The 15,212-nt window shown below is 44.4% G+C and overlaps 1 protein-coding gene across 3 annotated transcripts in view; it reads left to right on the top strand.

The window, feature by feature from the left end:
- The window catches only part of ezrb (ezrin b), a 134,499-nt gene extending 119,847 nt beyond the window's left edge, over window positions 1-14,652 (top strand). For all 3 annotated transcript variants that reach the window (XM_072507535.1, XM_072507527.1, XM_072507519.1), the window contains 3 exons: window positions 5,090-5,182; window positions 11,953-12,207; window positions 13,208-14,652. In XM_072507535.1, coding sequence (XP_072363636.1) covers window positions 5,090-5,182; window positions 11,953-12,207; window positions 13,208-13,372 — 513 coding nt within the window. In that variant the 3' untranslated portion in view covers window positions 13,373-14,652. The remainder of the gene's footprint in view (window positions 1-5,089; window positions 5,183-11,952; window positions 12,208-13,207) is intronic.
- The last annotated feature ends 560 nt before the right edge of the window (window positions 14,653-15,212 follow it).

Genomic DNA, 15,212 nt, shown 5'->3' with positions numbered 1-15,212 from the left:
TTCATCTTGTCATCAATTTTTTCTTTCAATTATGTTTATTGAGGTTTTCCATTTTAACGAACAAAACAAAACTGCAGTAATAGTACAGCATAGCACATAAAAATAAATGCTCAACATAAATGAATACAGAGGGGAAGAGGAGAGCAGCAGTATAATTGGTGGGTCAATGCAATTAGTAGGCATAACTTCAAAGTCCCAAGACACTAAAAGATTTGTTTCTTAGGGGTCGATTTGCAGGGCTGAAGGAGCTGGAAGCGAAGTATGGGCTGGAGCAGGGGGAAATGTCTAGTTACATACAGGTTTGAGATTTTGCCAGAAAGGAGATAGAGCTTCCCCGTGGAGCCGGCCTCCACATTGCCGGGAGAGGTGCTGACGACGGGGGGGACTGGAGAAGGGGGTAGTGTCAGTGGTTTACGGAGCTATTTTGGAAGAGAAGGCACCACTGGAAGGGATCAAAGCAAAGTGGGAGGAAGAGTTGGAAGGGGATATGGAGGAGGGGTTCTGGTGTGTGGTGCTCCGGAGAGTGAATGCCTCCACCTCGTGTGCGAGGTTGGGGCTGATACAGCTGATGGTGGTATACAGAGCGCATCTCATGAGGGCGAGGATGAGCCGATTCTTTGAAGGAGTAGAAGATGTGTGTGAACGTTGCGGAGGGGGCCCTGCTTATCACGTTCATATGTTTTGGTCCTGTCCAAAGCTAGAGGATTACTGGAAGGAGGTTTTGGGGGTAATTTCTGAAGTGGTGCACGTGAAACTGGACCTGGGCCCCCGGGTGTCCATATTGGGGTGTCTGAAACTGGTGTGGAGGCGGATGTTGTAGCCTTCGCCTCGTTGATCGCCCGAAGGCGGATCCTGGTGGGATGGAGAGCAACCTCTCCATCCTGTGCCCTGGCGTGGCGGGGGGACCTGTTGGAATTCTTGACTCTTGAGAAGGTTACGTTTGAACTGAGGGGAAGGATGGAGGGGTTCTACAATTCATGGGCATTATTCATCATGAACTGGATAACATCGAACATTAGTTTGGGTGGGGGGGTGGTGGTGTGTTGATGGTGACGATCCGTGATTCCTGATTCCTTTTTGTCATTTGTTTGTGAACATGCGGGCTAATGTTTGGGGTTTGGTGGGAGGATGGGATCTTTGTTACTGATTATTGTTTGTTGTTGGTGGGTGTAAATTTGGGAGAAAATGTGAAAAGAGAATAAAAAAAAATATATTTTTTTAAATAACTTCAAAGTCCCAGCAGAGAAATGAGAACATGATAAAGCCATGAATTAATTTTAAAGCATTCTTTACCTTTTGATATAATGTTTTGTCCATTGCTTGCCTCTATAGCTTGAGGACTCCTCAATTTGGAGCATTATACAATTTACGTCTTACATGGTGCAACCAGAATTTGGGGAGCTAAGCAAGATGTAGTAATCTGTATTACTCACTTCCTGTGCCACGTGAAAGTGAGTTCCGAAATAGGAGGATAGGACGGGTGGATCTGTGGCTGGAAAGATGGTGCAGGCAGGAGGGCTTTAGATTCCTGGGACTCTGGGGGCATCGGAACAGAGCTGGGTTGGAGATCCTTACAGGGTGTTTTGCTAGTGCTATCGGGAGAGCTTTAAAGTAACTTGGTGTGGGAACGAAGAGGAAATATTAGAGGAATACCAGGATGCACAAAATACTGGCTGGGACAGAATGCACTAACATAGAAAATAGTAAGTTACTAGAAAATGGTAAGTTACTAAGTGAACACACAATACTGTACAATTGCAGCAGGTCTGGCAGCGTCTTGTGGAGAGAGAAGGGAGCTAACGTTTCGAGTCTGAATACACTGACCGTATTTTCTGTTTTTGTTTTCGATTCCAGCATCCGTTTTTATCTTTGGTTATTAAGCGAGAAAGTAATAACATCTAAATCAGAGTTACTGAATGCACAAATTATAATGAATTAAGATTGGGGCATGCCGGGTGCAGATTTAATTGTGGAAATATGATGTGATAAGCGACCTGACTCTAGGAAGGGTAAAATTGGATGTTAAATATTTCTGGGTTCAAGGTATTCAGAAAAGATAGGAAAGGAGAAGGGTGGTGATATTGGTTATGAAGAGCACTGCAGTGTTGGAGAAAGAGGGTGTACCAGGGAGTTCAAGGATAGAATCAATTTGGCTCGAGCTGGGGTGCAATAAGGGTGCAGTTACATTGCTTGGTGTAGTCTATATACTGCCAGCTAGTGAGAAGGATGTAGAAGAATAAATCTGCAGGGAAATTACATAGATGCAAACATTATCGAGTAGTTCTAATGGGGGACTTCAATTACCCAAATGTAGATTGGGTCAGTGATGGTGTAAAGGACGGAGTAGTACACCAAGTTCTGAGACTGTGTTCTGGAAACTTTCTACTGTATGTGTCTAGTCCAGTGTTCTTTAAACTTTTTTTCTGGGGACCCATTTTTACCACGCCGGCCGACCTTCACGACCCACGCCGGCCAATTGCGCGACCCACCATTTTCTCTTACCTTGTTTGCTGCTGACAAAAATGGAAGAAATGGTTTTGGGTCCCTTTGGCCCTCATACACACCCCTCCAATGGAACCTGTTGGATGAAAGTGAAGCCTTCTGGTGTCGGAAAGTATGGAGCCTCCATTTTCGTTCTGAATTTTTTTTTCCTGTAAAATTTTATCAAATAAACCCCCCCCCCCCCCCCCCCCCCATACCTTGTTTTTTTTTTTTAAAAATGAATAAAATAAATGAAAATTAAATGAATAAAATCCACTACAGAACTTGTAAAACAAAAAGCTGCAACCGTTTAAAACTATGGCGGCTGCACTGCGCATGCGCAATGCGGCCAATTTTTTAAAAAAACATGTTTGCGGCCGCTTGCAGCCGGCGTTATGAAAAGCCGGCTGCTGCACGGGGATTTGCGCGAACGACAACGGCTCCGCGACCCTCCCGACACCCACCCACGACCCACCCGTGGGTCGTGCCCCCGACTTTGAAGAACACTGGTCTAGTCCCAATAAGAAAGGATGCACAGTTTGTTGGACCTGGTTCTTGGAAATGAGGTGGGACTAGTAAATCCAAGTGTCATTGGGGAACATTTACGAGACAGTGATCATTGTATTGTAAGATTTAGGATAATGGAAAAGGAAAAACAGTGGGCAGCACAGTGACGCGGTGGTTAGCACTGCTGCCTTACGGCACCAAGGTCATTCTCCCCATGTGTGGAGTTTGCACATTCTCCCTGTGTCTGCGTGGGTTTCACCCTCACAACCCAAAGATGTGCAGGGTAGGTGGATTGGCCACGCTAAATTGCCCCTTGGGGAAAAAAAAAAAAGAATTGGATACTCTAAATTTATTTTTTAATAAGGAAAGGAAAATAGATGGTACAGGGTAAAAATAATTAACTGGTGGAGATCCGACTTCGATAGGGCAAGAACAGCTGGGCTGTATAGACTGGAATGAAAGGTTGGCAGGAAAAGCTGTGGCTGAACAATGGGCTGCCTTCCAAACAGAAATGGTCCGGATACAGTCGAGGTACATTCCCTTAAAAGGAAACCACTGCAGAACTCCCTGGATGAAAATGAGACAGAAGTTAAGACTAGGAAGAAGTGGTGTACTTATGACTGGTGTCAGGTAGAAAAAAACAGTAGAGAACCAAGTAGAATACAGAATACTCAAAACTGTAAAGAGGGCACTGTAGAATTTCAAAAGGACATAGACAAGTTGGTGGAGTGGGCAGGTGGGTGGCAGATGTGCTGCTTGATTAGATTATGGCTTTTCAAATGTGCTGCTTGAACTTCTTTAATAATTGATTCCAACATTTTTTTCAGCAATAGGTGTTGGGCTAATCCGTCTATAGTTACCCACTTTTTTGCCTCCCTCCCTGTTTGAATAGGGGTGGCACATCGGTAGTTTTCCAATCCTCTGGCACTACTTCAGAATTCAAGGGTTTTTGGAAAATTGCATCCACTATCTCTGTAGTTCTTTTAGGATCCTAAGATGCAAGCCATCAGGATAGGGGACTTATCTGTCTTTACCCATTAGTTTGTCTAATACTACTTCTCTGTGATGATGGTATTTAATTCCTCCCCCTATCTGAAGTACTGTGAGCCATTCCCTTGTTCCCCATAACTATCTCCTCAGATTCATTTTCTAAGGGGCTTATGTCCACTTTGGCCCCTCACTTCCTTTTTATATATTTAAAGCTTATTCTCAGTTTTTATATTCCGCACTGGTTTGCCTTTGTTTATTTTCTCTCTTTATTATCTTTTTAGTCCTCTGCTGGATTCTGAATTTATCGCAGTCTTCAGAGCATCACTGACTTTTGCCTGCTTATATGCTTTTTCTTAAACTTCATACTCTCCTTAACCTTTGCATGGTTGGTTTATCCCTCTCTTGGAATCTTTCCTCACTGGGATGTATTTTTGCTGAGAATCATAAATTATGTCTTTAAATGTCTTCCACTGCTAGTTTACTGTCTTTCCTGCTAACCTATCCGCCCAGTCCACTTTAGCTAACCCTATCCTCGTTTCATTCTAACTCCCTTTATTTAAATTAAACACAGTTGTTTCCAATCCAAATTTCTTGCTCTCAAACTGAATTTATCATGTTAAGAACATGAGGGGATCTTTTACTCTGAGTACCTTTTGTACTCCATTTTGACCCCCTTCTTGTATTCAAAACATTGTATTACCCATGTCTACATATATTTTTTCTCTCGCTCTCTCTGCCTCCCTTCAACTCTTTTCTCAAACCTTCTTCTTGCATGCTTTTGTAAAGATGCAATCACCCCATAATATAATCAAGGATTCTCCCTCCCGCCCCCCCAAAATGCACATGGCCCATCATAACAGACAAATCCTAGATTTGGAGTGAGGAATGGAAAATCAACTGGGCATTGGGGCCAAACCTCTGCAATGCTTTACATTGTTCAGTGTTATTAAAATAAAAGTGCAGAGATTGTTTGCAACTTTTTTTTGTGAGGCATGAGAATATATTACAATTAAAATAAATGCACAAAGCCTTCGACCAATTGTGTTTCTTGAGTACCAGAAGTAACTTCTGCTATATTTCTTAATTAATGTACTTTACTATTCTGTAACAGTCTTCAGAACTATTGGAATATACAGCCAAGATTGAAGAACTCGAGAATGCCAGGAGAATGAAGGAGGAAGAGGCATACGAATGGCAAGAGCGGGTGAAGTCCTATTAATTAATCTTTACATTTATATGAAATACTTGCTCAGAAATAAGGAAGCAGTTATTTCAGTCTGGAATTAGCTAATTGTAGCAGCACTATTTTTAAGGTCCTTTAGATCCTTGTCTTTCTGTGATCTCCTTCCCCTGATGACTTCTAGGACTTCTTGGAATGTTTGGCAAAGGGTGGTTGAGGAAGACCATGGAATGTGATGCCCACCCCTCTCCATTGCTTCATGCAAGATTGTCAAATATATATGTCTATGCTGGTGTGGGCTACATAGTTGTTGGATGGAATCTCCTTAAGTGCTACTGACCATGTGTGAGCGCAACATATATGTGAATGAAAAGCTTGTGCAAAGCCCATCCTGCAATGTAACTGCAGTGGGGTTTGTGGCTCAGTTGTCAAACCGTTATTGCAGGTAAATTGGGATCCAGCAACAGCAGGAGTATTCTTTACCAATTAAATGAATTCTCTTTATGCTCATAATTCATAATTCAAATTTCCCTTTCAACCTACTTTTCAAACTATAAATCCATTCAGAGTAGAGTTTGATCCCACATCTGTAAAACGTGTCCTGGAACATGCTATAACTGTGGCACAGTTGGCAAACCTGGAGCAAATTGTGCTACATTTCTGAATGTTTTTACATTTAAAAAAAAAAAAACATTTTTTTAATTGAAGTTTACATTTTACACTGTCCAGGAAATGATTGAAACGGTTATTATTTACAATTTACAATGCTGTTCCCGTTTTCCATATTGTCCGCATCCAATGGCTCCTCCATCATTTTGTCTCTCTGGGTCTAGGGTACCTCGTCATCTCCTTGCGGAGAAGGGTTTTGACTTGTAAATGTCAGAATTCCTGTCCGTTCGGTAGTTCCAGTCTGTCTGTCAGCTCTTCTAAGGTCGCAAGTCTGTCCCCATGTTGAAGTCCCAGATTGCTAGCATCCCCCGCCATATCTCCATCTCGTAAAGGTGGCGTCTAAGATCGGTGTGGATCTGAACAGGAAGAGGAACCTTGACAGTATGATCATCTTGAACATCTGCACCCTCCCAGCCAGGGAAAGCGGGAATGCATCCCATCTCTGTAGGTCCTTTTTAACTTCCTCTGCCAGACTGGTCAGATTCCACTTGTCCCGTCATGGGCTATCTGGATCCCCAGCTGGCGGAATTGTTTTGGGCTATTTTAAATGGTAGACCCTCCAGCTCTGTCCCTTCTCCATTCAGGTTCACCTGGAATACTTCACTTTTGCTCAGGTTGAGTTTGTAACCTGAGAAGGCAGGGTCTTCATGATTACTTTCATGCTTTTCTGTAGGTCTGAGATGTAGAGGAGCAGATCATCCACAAGAGTGAAACTCTGACTCCTCTTCGGATATCCTTCCAGCCTCTCCTGTTGCAGGAGGATCACCAGCAGTTCAATTGCCATGGCGAACGGGGGTGGAGACAACGGGCATCCCTGCCTGGTGCCTCTGTGCAACTGGAGTATTCAGAGTTGGTGGTGTTGGTCTGAATGCTCTCATTTGGGGGTGTTGTACCATAGTTTGACCCACGAGGTGAACCCTGTCCCCAGCCCAAACCGCTCCAGTACCTCAAGGAGGTACTTGCATTCCACTCTGAAGGCCTTTTCTGTGTCCAGGGTGAAGGCCTTTTCTGTGTCCAGGGAGACGATCACCTCTGATGCTCTCTCTCCCCTGATAGGGGTCAGTATCAAATTCAGCAGTTGTCTGATGTTCGCAGTTAGCTGACTACCCTTGAGAAGGTCCTCTGCGGCCACTTCTGGTACGCAGTTCTACAGTCTCATAGGCAGGACTTTTGCGAGTATTTTCGCATCTATGTTGAGCAGCAAAATGGGTCGAGATGATCTGCATTCCGTCGGGTCATTGTCTTTTTTGGGTATAAGTGATATAGTATCCTGGGTTAGTGTTGGAGGCAAGGTGCCCCTCGCTAGCGAGACTGCGGACAACTCTCTAGGTGAGGGGCAAGAGCCGGTGCAAATTTTTTATGGAAGTCTACCGGGAACCAATCCGATCCCAGCACCTTTCCTATCTGCTTGGATTTTCTCCATGGCCTCTCCCGCCTATTGCTGCTTCCAGCTTCCTCCGTTTATCGTCCCCCACGACTGGCATGTCTAGTCCATCGACGAACTGTTTTATCCCCGAGTCTCCATCGGGGGACTCGGAAGTGTACAGAACCTGATAGCCTCACATGCTTTGACCTCTCTTGCTTCGGCTGCCAGTCCACCTCCGCTGTCCGTTACCTGGGCTATTTCCGTCGTGGCTGTCTGCTTTCTCAGCTGGTGAGTCAGCAGACGGCTGGCCGCCTTTGTGTTTATAAAAGGTCCCCCATGTCTGGCGGAGTTGGTGCACTGCTTTCCTGGTGGATAGCAGGTTAAAGTTTATTTGTAACTTTTACCTCTCTGCCAGAAACTCTACGGTCGGGGCCTTGAAGTAATTTCTGTCGACCTTCAAGATGATGGAGTCAATCAGCTGCTGCCTGGCCGCCCTCCCTTCCCTGTCTCTATGAGCCGAGTAGGCTATAATCACTCCCCTAATCACTGCCTTAAGTGCCTCCCAGAACGAGGAAGGTGAGACTTAATAATAATAATAATACTCTTTGTTAGAGTCACAAGTAGGCTTACATTAACACTGCAATGAAGTCACTGTGAAAAGCCCCTAGTCGCCACACTCCGGCGCCTGTTCGGGTACACTGAGGGAGAATTCAGAATATCCAATTCACCTAACAAGCATGTCTTTCGGGACTTGTGGGAGAAACCGAAGCATCCGGAGGAAACCCACGCAGACACTGAGAATGTACAGACTCTGCACAGACAGTGACCTAAGCTGCGAATCTAACCCAGGTCCCTGGTGCTGTGAAGCAACAGTGCTAACCACTGTGCCAAACTTGCCCACTTCCCCGACAGATGCTGCCAGAACTGCTGAGATTTTCCAGCATTTTCTCTTTCGTTTCAGATTCCAGCATCCGCAGTAATTTGCTTTTTTTCCCGCCCATTCTGGTTGTTGTTAATGTACCCGCCAATGCCCCCCCCCCCCCCCCCCCCCCCAATGCCGATACTATAGTTAAGAAAGCCCACCAACGACTCTACTTTCTCAGAAGACTAGGGAAATTTGGCATGTCAGCTACGACCCTCACAAACTTCTACAGATGCACCATAGAAATCATTCTTTCTGGTTGTATCACAGCTTGGTATGGAGCCTGCTCTGCCCAAAACCACAGGAAACTACAAAAGGTCGTCAATGTAGCTAAATCCATCACGCAAACCAGCCTCCCATCCATTGACTCTGTCTACAATTCCCGCTGCCTCAGAAAGGCAGCCAGCTTAATTAAGGACCCCAAGTACCCGGACATACTCTCTTCCACCTTCTTCCGTCAGGAAAAAGAGACCAAAGTTTGAGGTCAACTGACTCAAGAACAGCTTCTCCCCTACTGCCATTAGACTTTTGAATGGAACTCCCTCGTATTAAGTTGATCTTTTCTCTACACCTTGCTATAACTGTAACATTATATTCTGCAGTCTCTCCTTCCTTCCCTATGTACTGTATGCATTGTTTGTACAGCATGCAAGAAACAATACTTTTCACTGTATACTAATACATGTGACAATAAATCAAATCACATTCTTCTCACCTGGGTGCAGGAACCTTCATGGGTCCACTGCCCCCATCTGCTCCATGAATGTCCCCAGTTCCCTAGCCATGCTTTTTCCCCGTTCTTGGGTTTAATCGGTCTGTCAATGGGTCCTGTACGCAGCTAAAAGTCCCCTCCTCTCCTCTTTCCACCCCCGCCCCCTCCACTCATGACCAGTCACTGTGTGTCGTTGTTGGGGATTTCAGCCATGGTCTTCTTTATAAAATCCCTGTCGTTCCAGTGGGGCACGTACACGTTTACCAGAACTACTGATGCCCCCGTCTAGGACACCGCTGACCATGACTTGCCGTTCTCCTGGGTCTGTAACTGTCTTTGTCGCCTTAAGTCCTGTCCTTATGCTTATTAAAATAGCTACCCCCCTCCCCTCCAGCCCTTGCCCCATAGCAGGAATGATAGGTCTGTCCCACCCAGCCCTTCCTTACCCACAGTTGGTCCTTCTCCCTCGGGTGCGGCTCTTGGTCGGCTTTCAAATTTCTCAGATAGAAGACTCTGGATCTTTTCACTGGGCCGTTAATTCCCTTAAGGTTCCACGTGATAATCCTGGTGGTGGTGGGGGGGGGGTTGTCCCCTCCTTTCCTGTGGGATTAACCATACTTTCCTGATGGGTGTGCCCCTGCACTCCGGGGTTTCACTTTGTTAGGGGGCCATCCAAAATGGCTGAGATCACCATGCGGCCAGGCTGCTGCGTTCCTGGGTTTCCCTCTGTCCAGGAGGCATCCAATGTGGCTGCCAACTGTGTACTTACGGTGCCATCTTGTTCCTTCAACCCGAACCTGACCTGCTGAAGCTAATCTAAAACCATTCCCTTCCTTCTCATTTTGTCCCCTTTCTACACCCCACCCCCTCTTCCCTGCTGGGAGGTGCGTCACAGTCCCCCTTGCTTTCATACTTCCTAGTACCCTTCTGGGGCTGATCTTGCCCCTTCCCCTGTGCCTGATCAATAGCTGTTCCCTCTGTCTCCTCTTCACCCTTTCCTGCACTCCGCTGCCCTCACCTGCTCCTATGAGTTCTTGCTCAAAGGCGCTTGCTTGCTCTCTCATTTGTCTGCCCTTTGCCCAGACCATTTGTCTGCACAAACTCATCTGCCTCTGCCAGGGTGTTCCGGAGTGTAAAAATAATGTTCCTTGTTTTGGAATGTCACCTAGAGCCTGGCTGGGAATAGCATCTCAAATTTTATTCCATTTTTGTACAGACCTGATTTCACTTGGTTGAACTCGGCCCTGCGCATTGCCAGATCTGCCCCAATGTCTTGGTACATCCGTAGTGTGTGTCCTTCCCAACTGCTCGCCTTTGTCTGCCATCACAGGATCCTCTCCCGATTATGGTACATGTGTAGTTTGGCGATTATCGACTTTAGCTGCTCCCCGGCCTTGGGCTTCAGTCGGAGTGAACTGTTGATCTCTGGTGGCTTGGGTTAGTTGACGCCTTTTCAAGCTTCAGGATCATCTTCCCCTGAGTTTCCAGCTACCCCATTTCGTCGATCGCCTTCTGCATGGCGCCTAGTGCCACCGTCACCTGGATCTCCACTTTGATTGCCTCCCTCAACGCGGTCAATTCCTTAGTCAGGAATATCTTCCATCCATGTCTGTGCGGTGGGGGAGGAAGGAAGAGAGCGAAGAGGCCATTTTCCAGGTCATTGGTCTCTCCCTCTGGGTGGCCGGGGATCCTTCGCCTCGTGGGCCTGCCGATTCGCTCACTCGCTGTTGCTCACATGCTGTTTCTGTCCTTTCCCCCCGCTTCTACCTTCTCTGCGGCCTCTTCAGCTCCCATTTGCTGGCATATTGCACCTTTCCTCTTTCTTTCTTGTTTGAGTAGAATGAATCCAAATTTTCGGACTAAATTTGTCCAAGTGCCCGTTTTATTGTATTCTGGAGGAGAGCCACCTGATATGCGACTGCTCAGTACATCCCCTTCACCGGAAGTCAGTTTTTACATTCTTTCATAGGATGTGAGGGCTGCTGGCAAGGCCACCACTTGCAGCCCATCCCTGATTGCCGATGTGGTGGTGAGCCACCGCTGTGAGCCGTTGCAATCTAATGTGGTGCCGGTACAGCCACAGTGCTACTAAGAAGAGATTTGCAGATTTTTGATCTGAACAGTGATAGAGTTCTAAATCAAGATGATGTATGACTTGCTGTGACTTGGCGACATTCCCACGTTCTTCTAGATGGTAGAGTTGGAAGGAGCTGTTTACGAAGGCTTGGCGAGTTGCTGTAATGCATCTTATAGATGATGCACACTGGTGATTGTGGAAGAAGTGAATGTTTAAGGTGGTGGATGGGGTGCTAATCTAAGTGGGCTGATTTGCCCCGTGATCGTTTGAGCTTCGCGTGCTGTTGGAGTTGCACTCAACTAGGAAAGTGGAAAGTATTCCATCAGACTCCTGACTTGTGCCTGGATGGTTGGCAGAAGTTGGAAGGTGAACTACTCACTGCAGAATTCCCAGTGTTTAACCTGCTCTTGGAGCCCCAGTATTTACTTCACCCATCTATAAAGGTTGTGTTATTGGATGCTGATTTTTCAGTCAAGCATCTACCTTTTTTAATCATCATGTTATTTACTTAACATTGCAAGTAAATACTTGAGTGATGAGAATATTGCAGCTTCTATATCACTTGGAGTAGCACTTGTGTTCTAAATTAACCTTTTGTTTCTGGCCCTTTTTCTTTCATCCTGCCCATAAAATAGCTTTGAAAACTGACGAGCAGAATGCACAAGGAGGTAGACTTGTATCCAATACTGCTTTGGATGGAGTTAAACTCCTTGAGTTGCAAGGGCAAGGTTGAGAAGGCGGGTCTTCATGAATAAGGAGGAATGTGGCGAGCACCATTGTACTTCAGATACTGGGAACAGTTCTGTGATCCAGCACTTGCAGAGAGGGATGCAGCATAGAAAATCACTACATGCCCACCTCACAAGTAGCATTTCCCCCACCATGTTGTGTGCAGCAAAGTAGCTGCTTCCAAACCTGAGAAATGCTCAATGTGGGGGGAGTGTGCCCTGCACTAATAGTGGAACTTAAACTTTAAGGCGACTATTTTGTTGACGGTTCTGTATCGAACATTTAATACATTACTGGGTCATCTTATTAATTACTTCAGGCAAGAGTGGTCCAGGATGATTTGGTGAAAACAAAAGAGGAACTGAACATGGTATTAGCTGCCCCTGTCCCAGTCCTTCCTCCACCCCCTCCACCAGTCTATGAACATATAGAAGAGAATGAACAAGATGATGCTGAAGAGAATCATTCGATGTACAGTGCTGACTTTGCAACTGAAGGCATCTTGGATCACAGAAATGAAGAAGAGCGTGTGACAGAAGTGGAGAAAAATGAACGTGTGCAACAGCAACTGATGGTAAGAAACTTTATTGGCCGTGTGGTGAATAATATACTGTGTAGCATGCAGTGTGAAATGGATGTGCATTTGGCTGTGCTTTCGGCTAATTCATAACCTAATTAAATAACTGACGCAGCGCAAGTCGTATGTATAGTTATTCAATCTAGGATTTTTGGTTCTTGTGTTGCTTGGGCTGTGGAAATGTAATTGTGTGGTAGACTGGTCAAGGTAGAATAATGTAGTCTTGGTTTTGAGAGACATGCCAGTTTTATCTTTGGCAGCTTTACCAACTTTCAGGAATTTAACCTGAAAAGATTCCTTGATTTACAAAATGCTGGTGAAAGAAAGCACCTCCCATACTTGTGGGATTCAGGAGCTCTTATTTCACCATGGCCTGGACATGCTAGCCTAGATATTCCAATGGGCATTGAAGTGTCTGGGGAAAGTGTGGGCTAAATTGGAGGAGCTTTGGTTGGGTCACTGTCTGTGTGGAGTCTGCACGTTCTACCTGTGTCTGCGTGGGTTTTCTCCGGGTGCTCCGGTTTCCACCCACAAGTCCTGAAAGACGTGCTGTTAGGTCATTTGGACATTCTGAATTGTCCCTCTGTGTACCTGAACAGGCACCGGAGTGTGGCGACTCGGGGCTTTTCACAGTAACTTCATTGCAGTGTTAATGTAAGCCTACTCGTTACAATAATAAAGATTATTAAAGCTTGGAAAGAAGATGTCTGAAGGAGATCGGGTAGGACCTTCGCAGATCTCCAAAATGCTCAATGGGATGGATAAATCAATATAGTTCCTTCAAATTGAAGCCAACATTTAGTGAAAATGAAATTTTAAACCATTAGTAACAGTTTAAGCACTATGAAAAGTTGGGAGGCAGAGAGAACTAGTTTAGGTAAGAATATTTAGATTCAAATGCAGTGATTAATTTATCTGAGATTGATTTGCCATATGTACAACTACATTGTACTACTACTCAATTGTTCTTTCTCCTCTTCCCCCTCCCCATCTAAAGCTTTTGAGCAGTGAGCTGGCCCAAGCCAGAGATGATAGCAAGAAAACATCCAATGATATCATCCACATGGAAAATGTCAGAAAAGGTCAAGACAAATACAAGACGCTTCGCCAGATCCGGCGAGGAAACACCAAGCAGAGAGTGGATGAGTTTGAATCTATGTAAAATTTCACTTCCAGCACTACTTGTGCATTGTTCTACACCGGATGATGAACAATTTGAAGTATTTTACTTTTTCTGGTGATCACTGAAGCAACCACCTTGGATTCTAGAGTAAAGAGGCTAATTAGGGCTACAGCCTGAAGTTTTCAGCCCCCCCCCCACCCCTGGTTTTGCCAAGTCTAAATTTTATATAAAAATGTGTCCAAATTTTGAACCGCTTTTGTTTTGAATCTTTGTTATTGAGCAGTGAACCAAGATCGTTGGTCACACAATAATTTAAAGCATATTTTTGTAGGCTCTTCAGTGCTTGAAGGAAATGCTCTTCATTCTGAAATATGTGCTGCAGTGCAAAAACGATTGTTCGGTGCCAAAAATAAATAGTTAATGAGCAAGTGTGTTTTTTTTTTAGGAAACCAACCTATGCCCTAACATTATAGCTGAAATGGCCACAATCATGAATTGGAAAACAGAATTTTCACTCTAAGCAAATTTCTTCATTGCATCACTTTTGTGCCATGGGGAAAAGATAATTTTGATTAGTGCTTGCCACTCTGCAGATGAGGATTTGTATTTGATCGTGCAAATATTAATGGGCACACAGAAATGATCAATGGCATACACGTGATTGAAACACTTTAGACACTTATCACCTTTCTCTGTATCTTGCTGCAGATTATGAACTCCATAGGTTTTAATGTAATGTCACACTTTATCAATGACCGTCTAGTGCAGGTCTATGGGAATACGGATACACCTTTTGTATATTTTTACTACTTCAAGATTTGCGCTTCAACACTTAAATATGGCAGTTATATCTATAATAGAATAAAAACTAGTTTTGTGTGGCACAGAAGCAAATCTGACTTATTTTGTAGAACTGGAATCTATTTGTAAAGATTTTTTTTTAAATTTTGGACCAAATGAGCAATAAAGCATGTTTGTAAAATTTCAGTCGTAAGGGCAAAATCTCATGTTCTATTTAATCTGATCAACTAATACAAGACAATAATTGCAACTAAATAGGCCAGTCTTTAATTTAGACATTGTGAAACTTCATGTGTTAAAGGTTTGTAATTCAACATTGTTGCATGTTCGTTATACCTTGGTAAGCAATGTGAAACTGTCAATGTATTATCACTGCTCTGTCGTAATAGTGCGCTTATCAAATTGACCAGTTCTGTTACTCCAATCTGTACTCTTGTTCTGTACTTTGTACTTGCAAGTCTTGTACTAAAATGGTTTTTGCAATGTTGAATTGCACCTAATAAAGATTTTGGCAATGATTTTGGGCTTTAGAGCATTTACTCACTTCACCGTGCTTCTGCCACTAGTCATCCACTTACATTCTGCATAAATGTGCACATCGTAAAGATTTAGTCAACCTATAAAATTGACTAGTCTGATCATGTAGAATTGTACTGCACATAGTTGGCTATTCGGTAACTGGGAGTGTAGCAGTATGCAAAGTTGGTGCATTTGGTCACTGACTCCGTAGCACCATAAAGTTGACAACTGTATCATTGTGCTGACTTGGTTGTTGCAAAGGGTTAGGGCAAGACATCAACATTACTTTGAAAGTCATAACTCTTGAAACTCCAGTTACTAGCTGAGTCTTGCAGATTAGTAAGGACTTAGGTTTGTTCCTGGCACTGCACTAACTTAGTTGATCTCACTTGGTGGCAGCAGCAACACTCTGCCAAAGGCGCTTGCTCTACTGATAAGTTAACATTTGGTAAAGGAATGAGTTCAGCTGAAAAATTGCTCTAATTTTTTTGCTAAACTCTTGACTTCTCCCAAGTCCAGATTTCTCTATCAAGTAGTTCTAATACAAATGTTTTACAAC

Source organism: Scyliorhinus torazame, chromosome 1, assembly GCF_047496885.1.
Source record: "Scyliorhinus torazame isolate Kashiwa2021f chromosome 1, sScyTor2.1, whole genome shotgun sequence".
NCBI classification, from domain to species: Eukaryota; Metazoa; Chordata; class Chondrichthyes; order Carcharhiniformes; family Scyliorhinidae; genus Scyliorhinus; species Scyliorhinus torazame.
The sequence above is the reverse complement of the archived record's forward strand: the minus strand, read 5'-3'. Positions and strand labels throughout refer to the sequence as shown.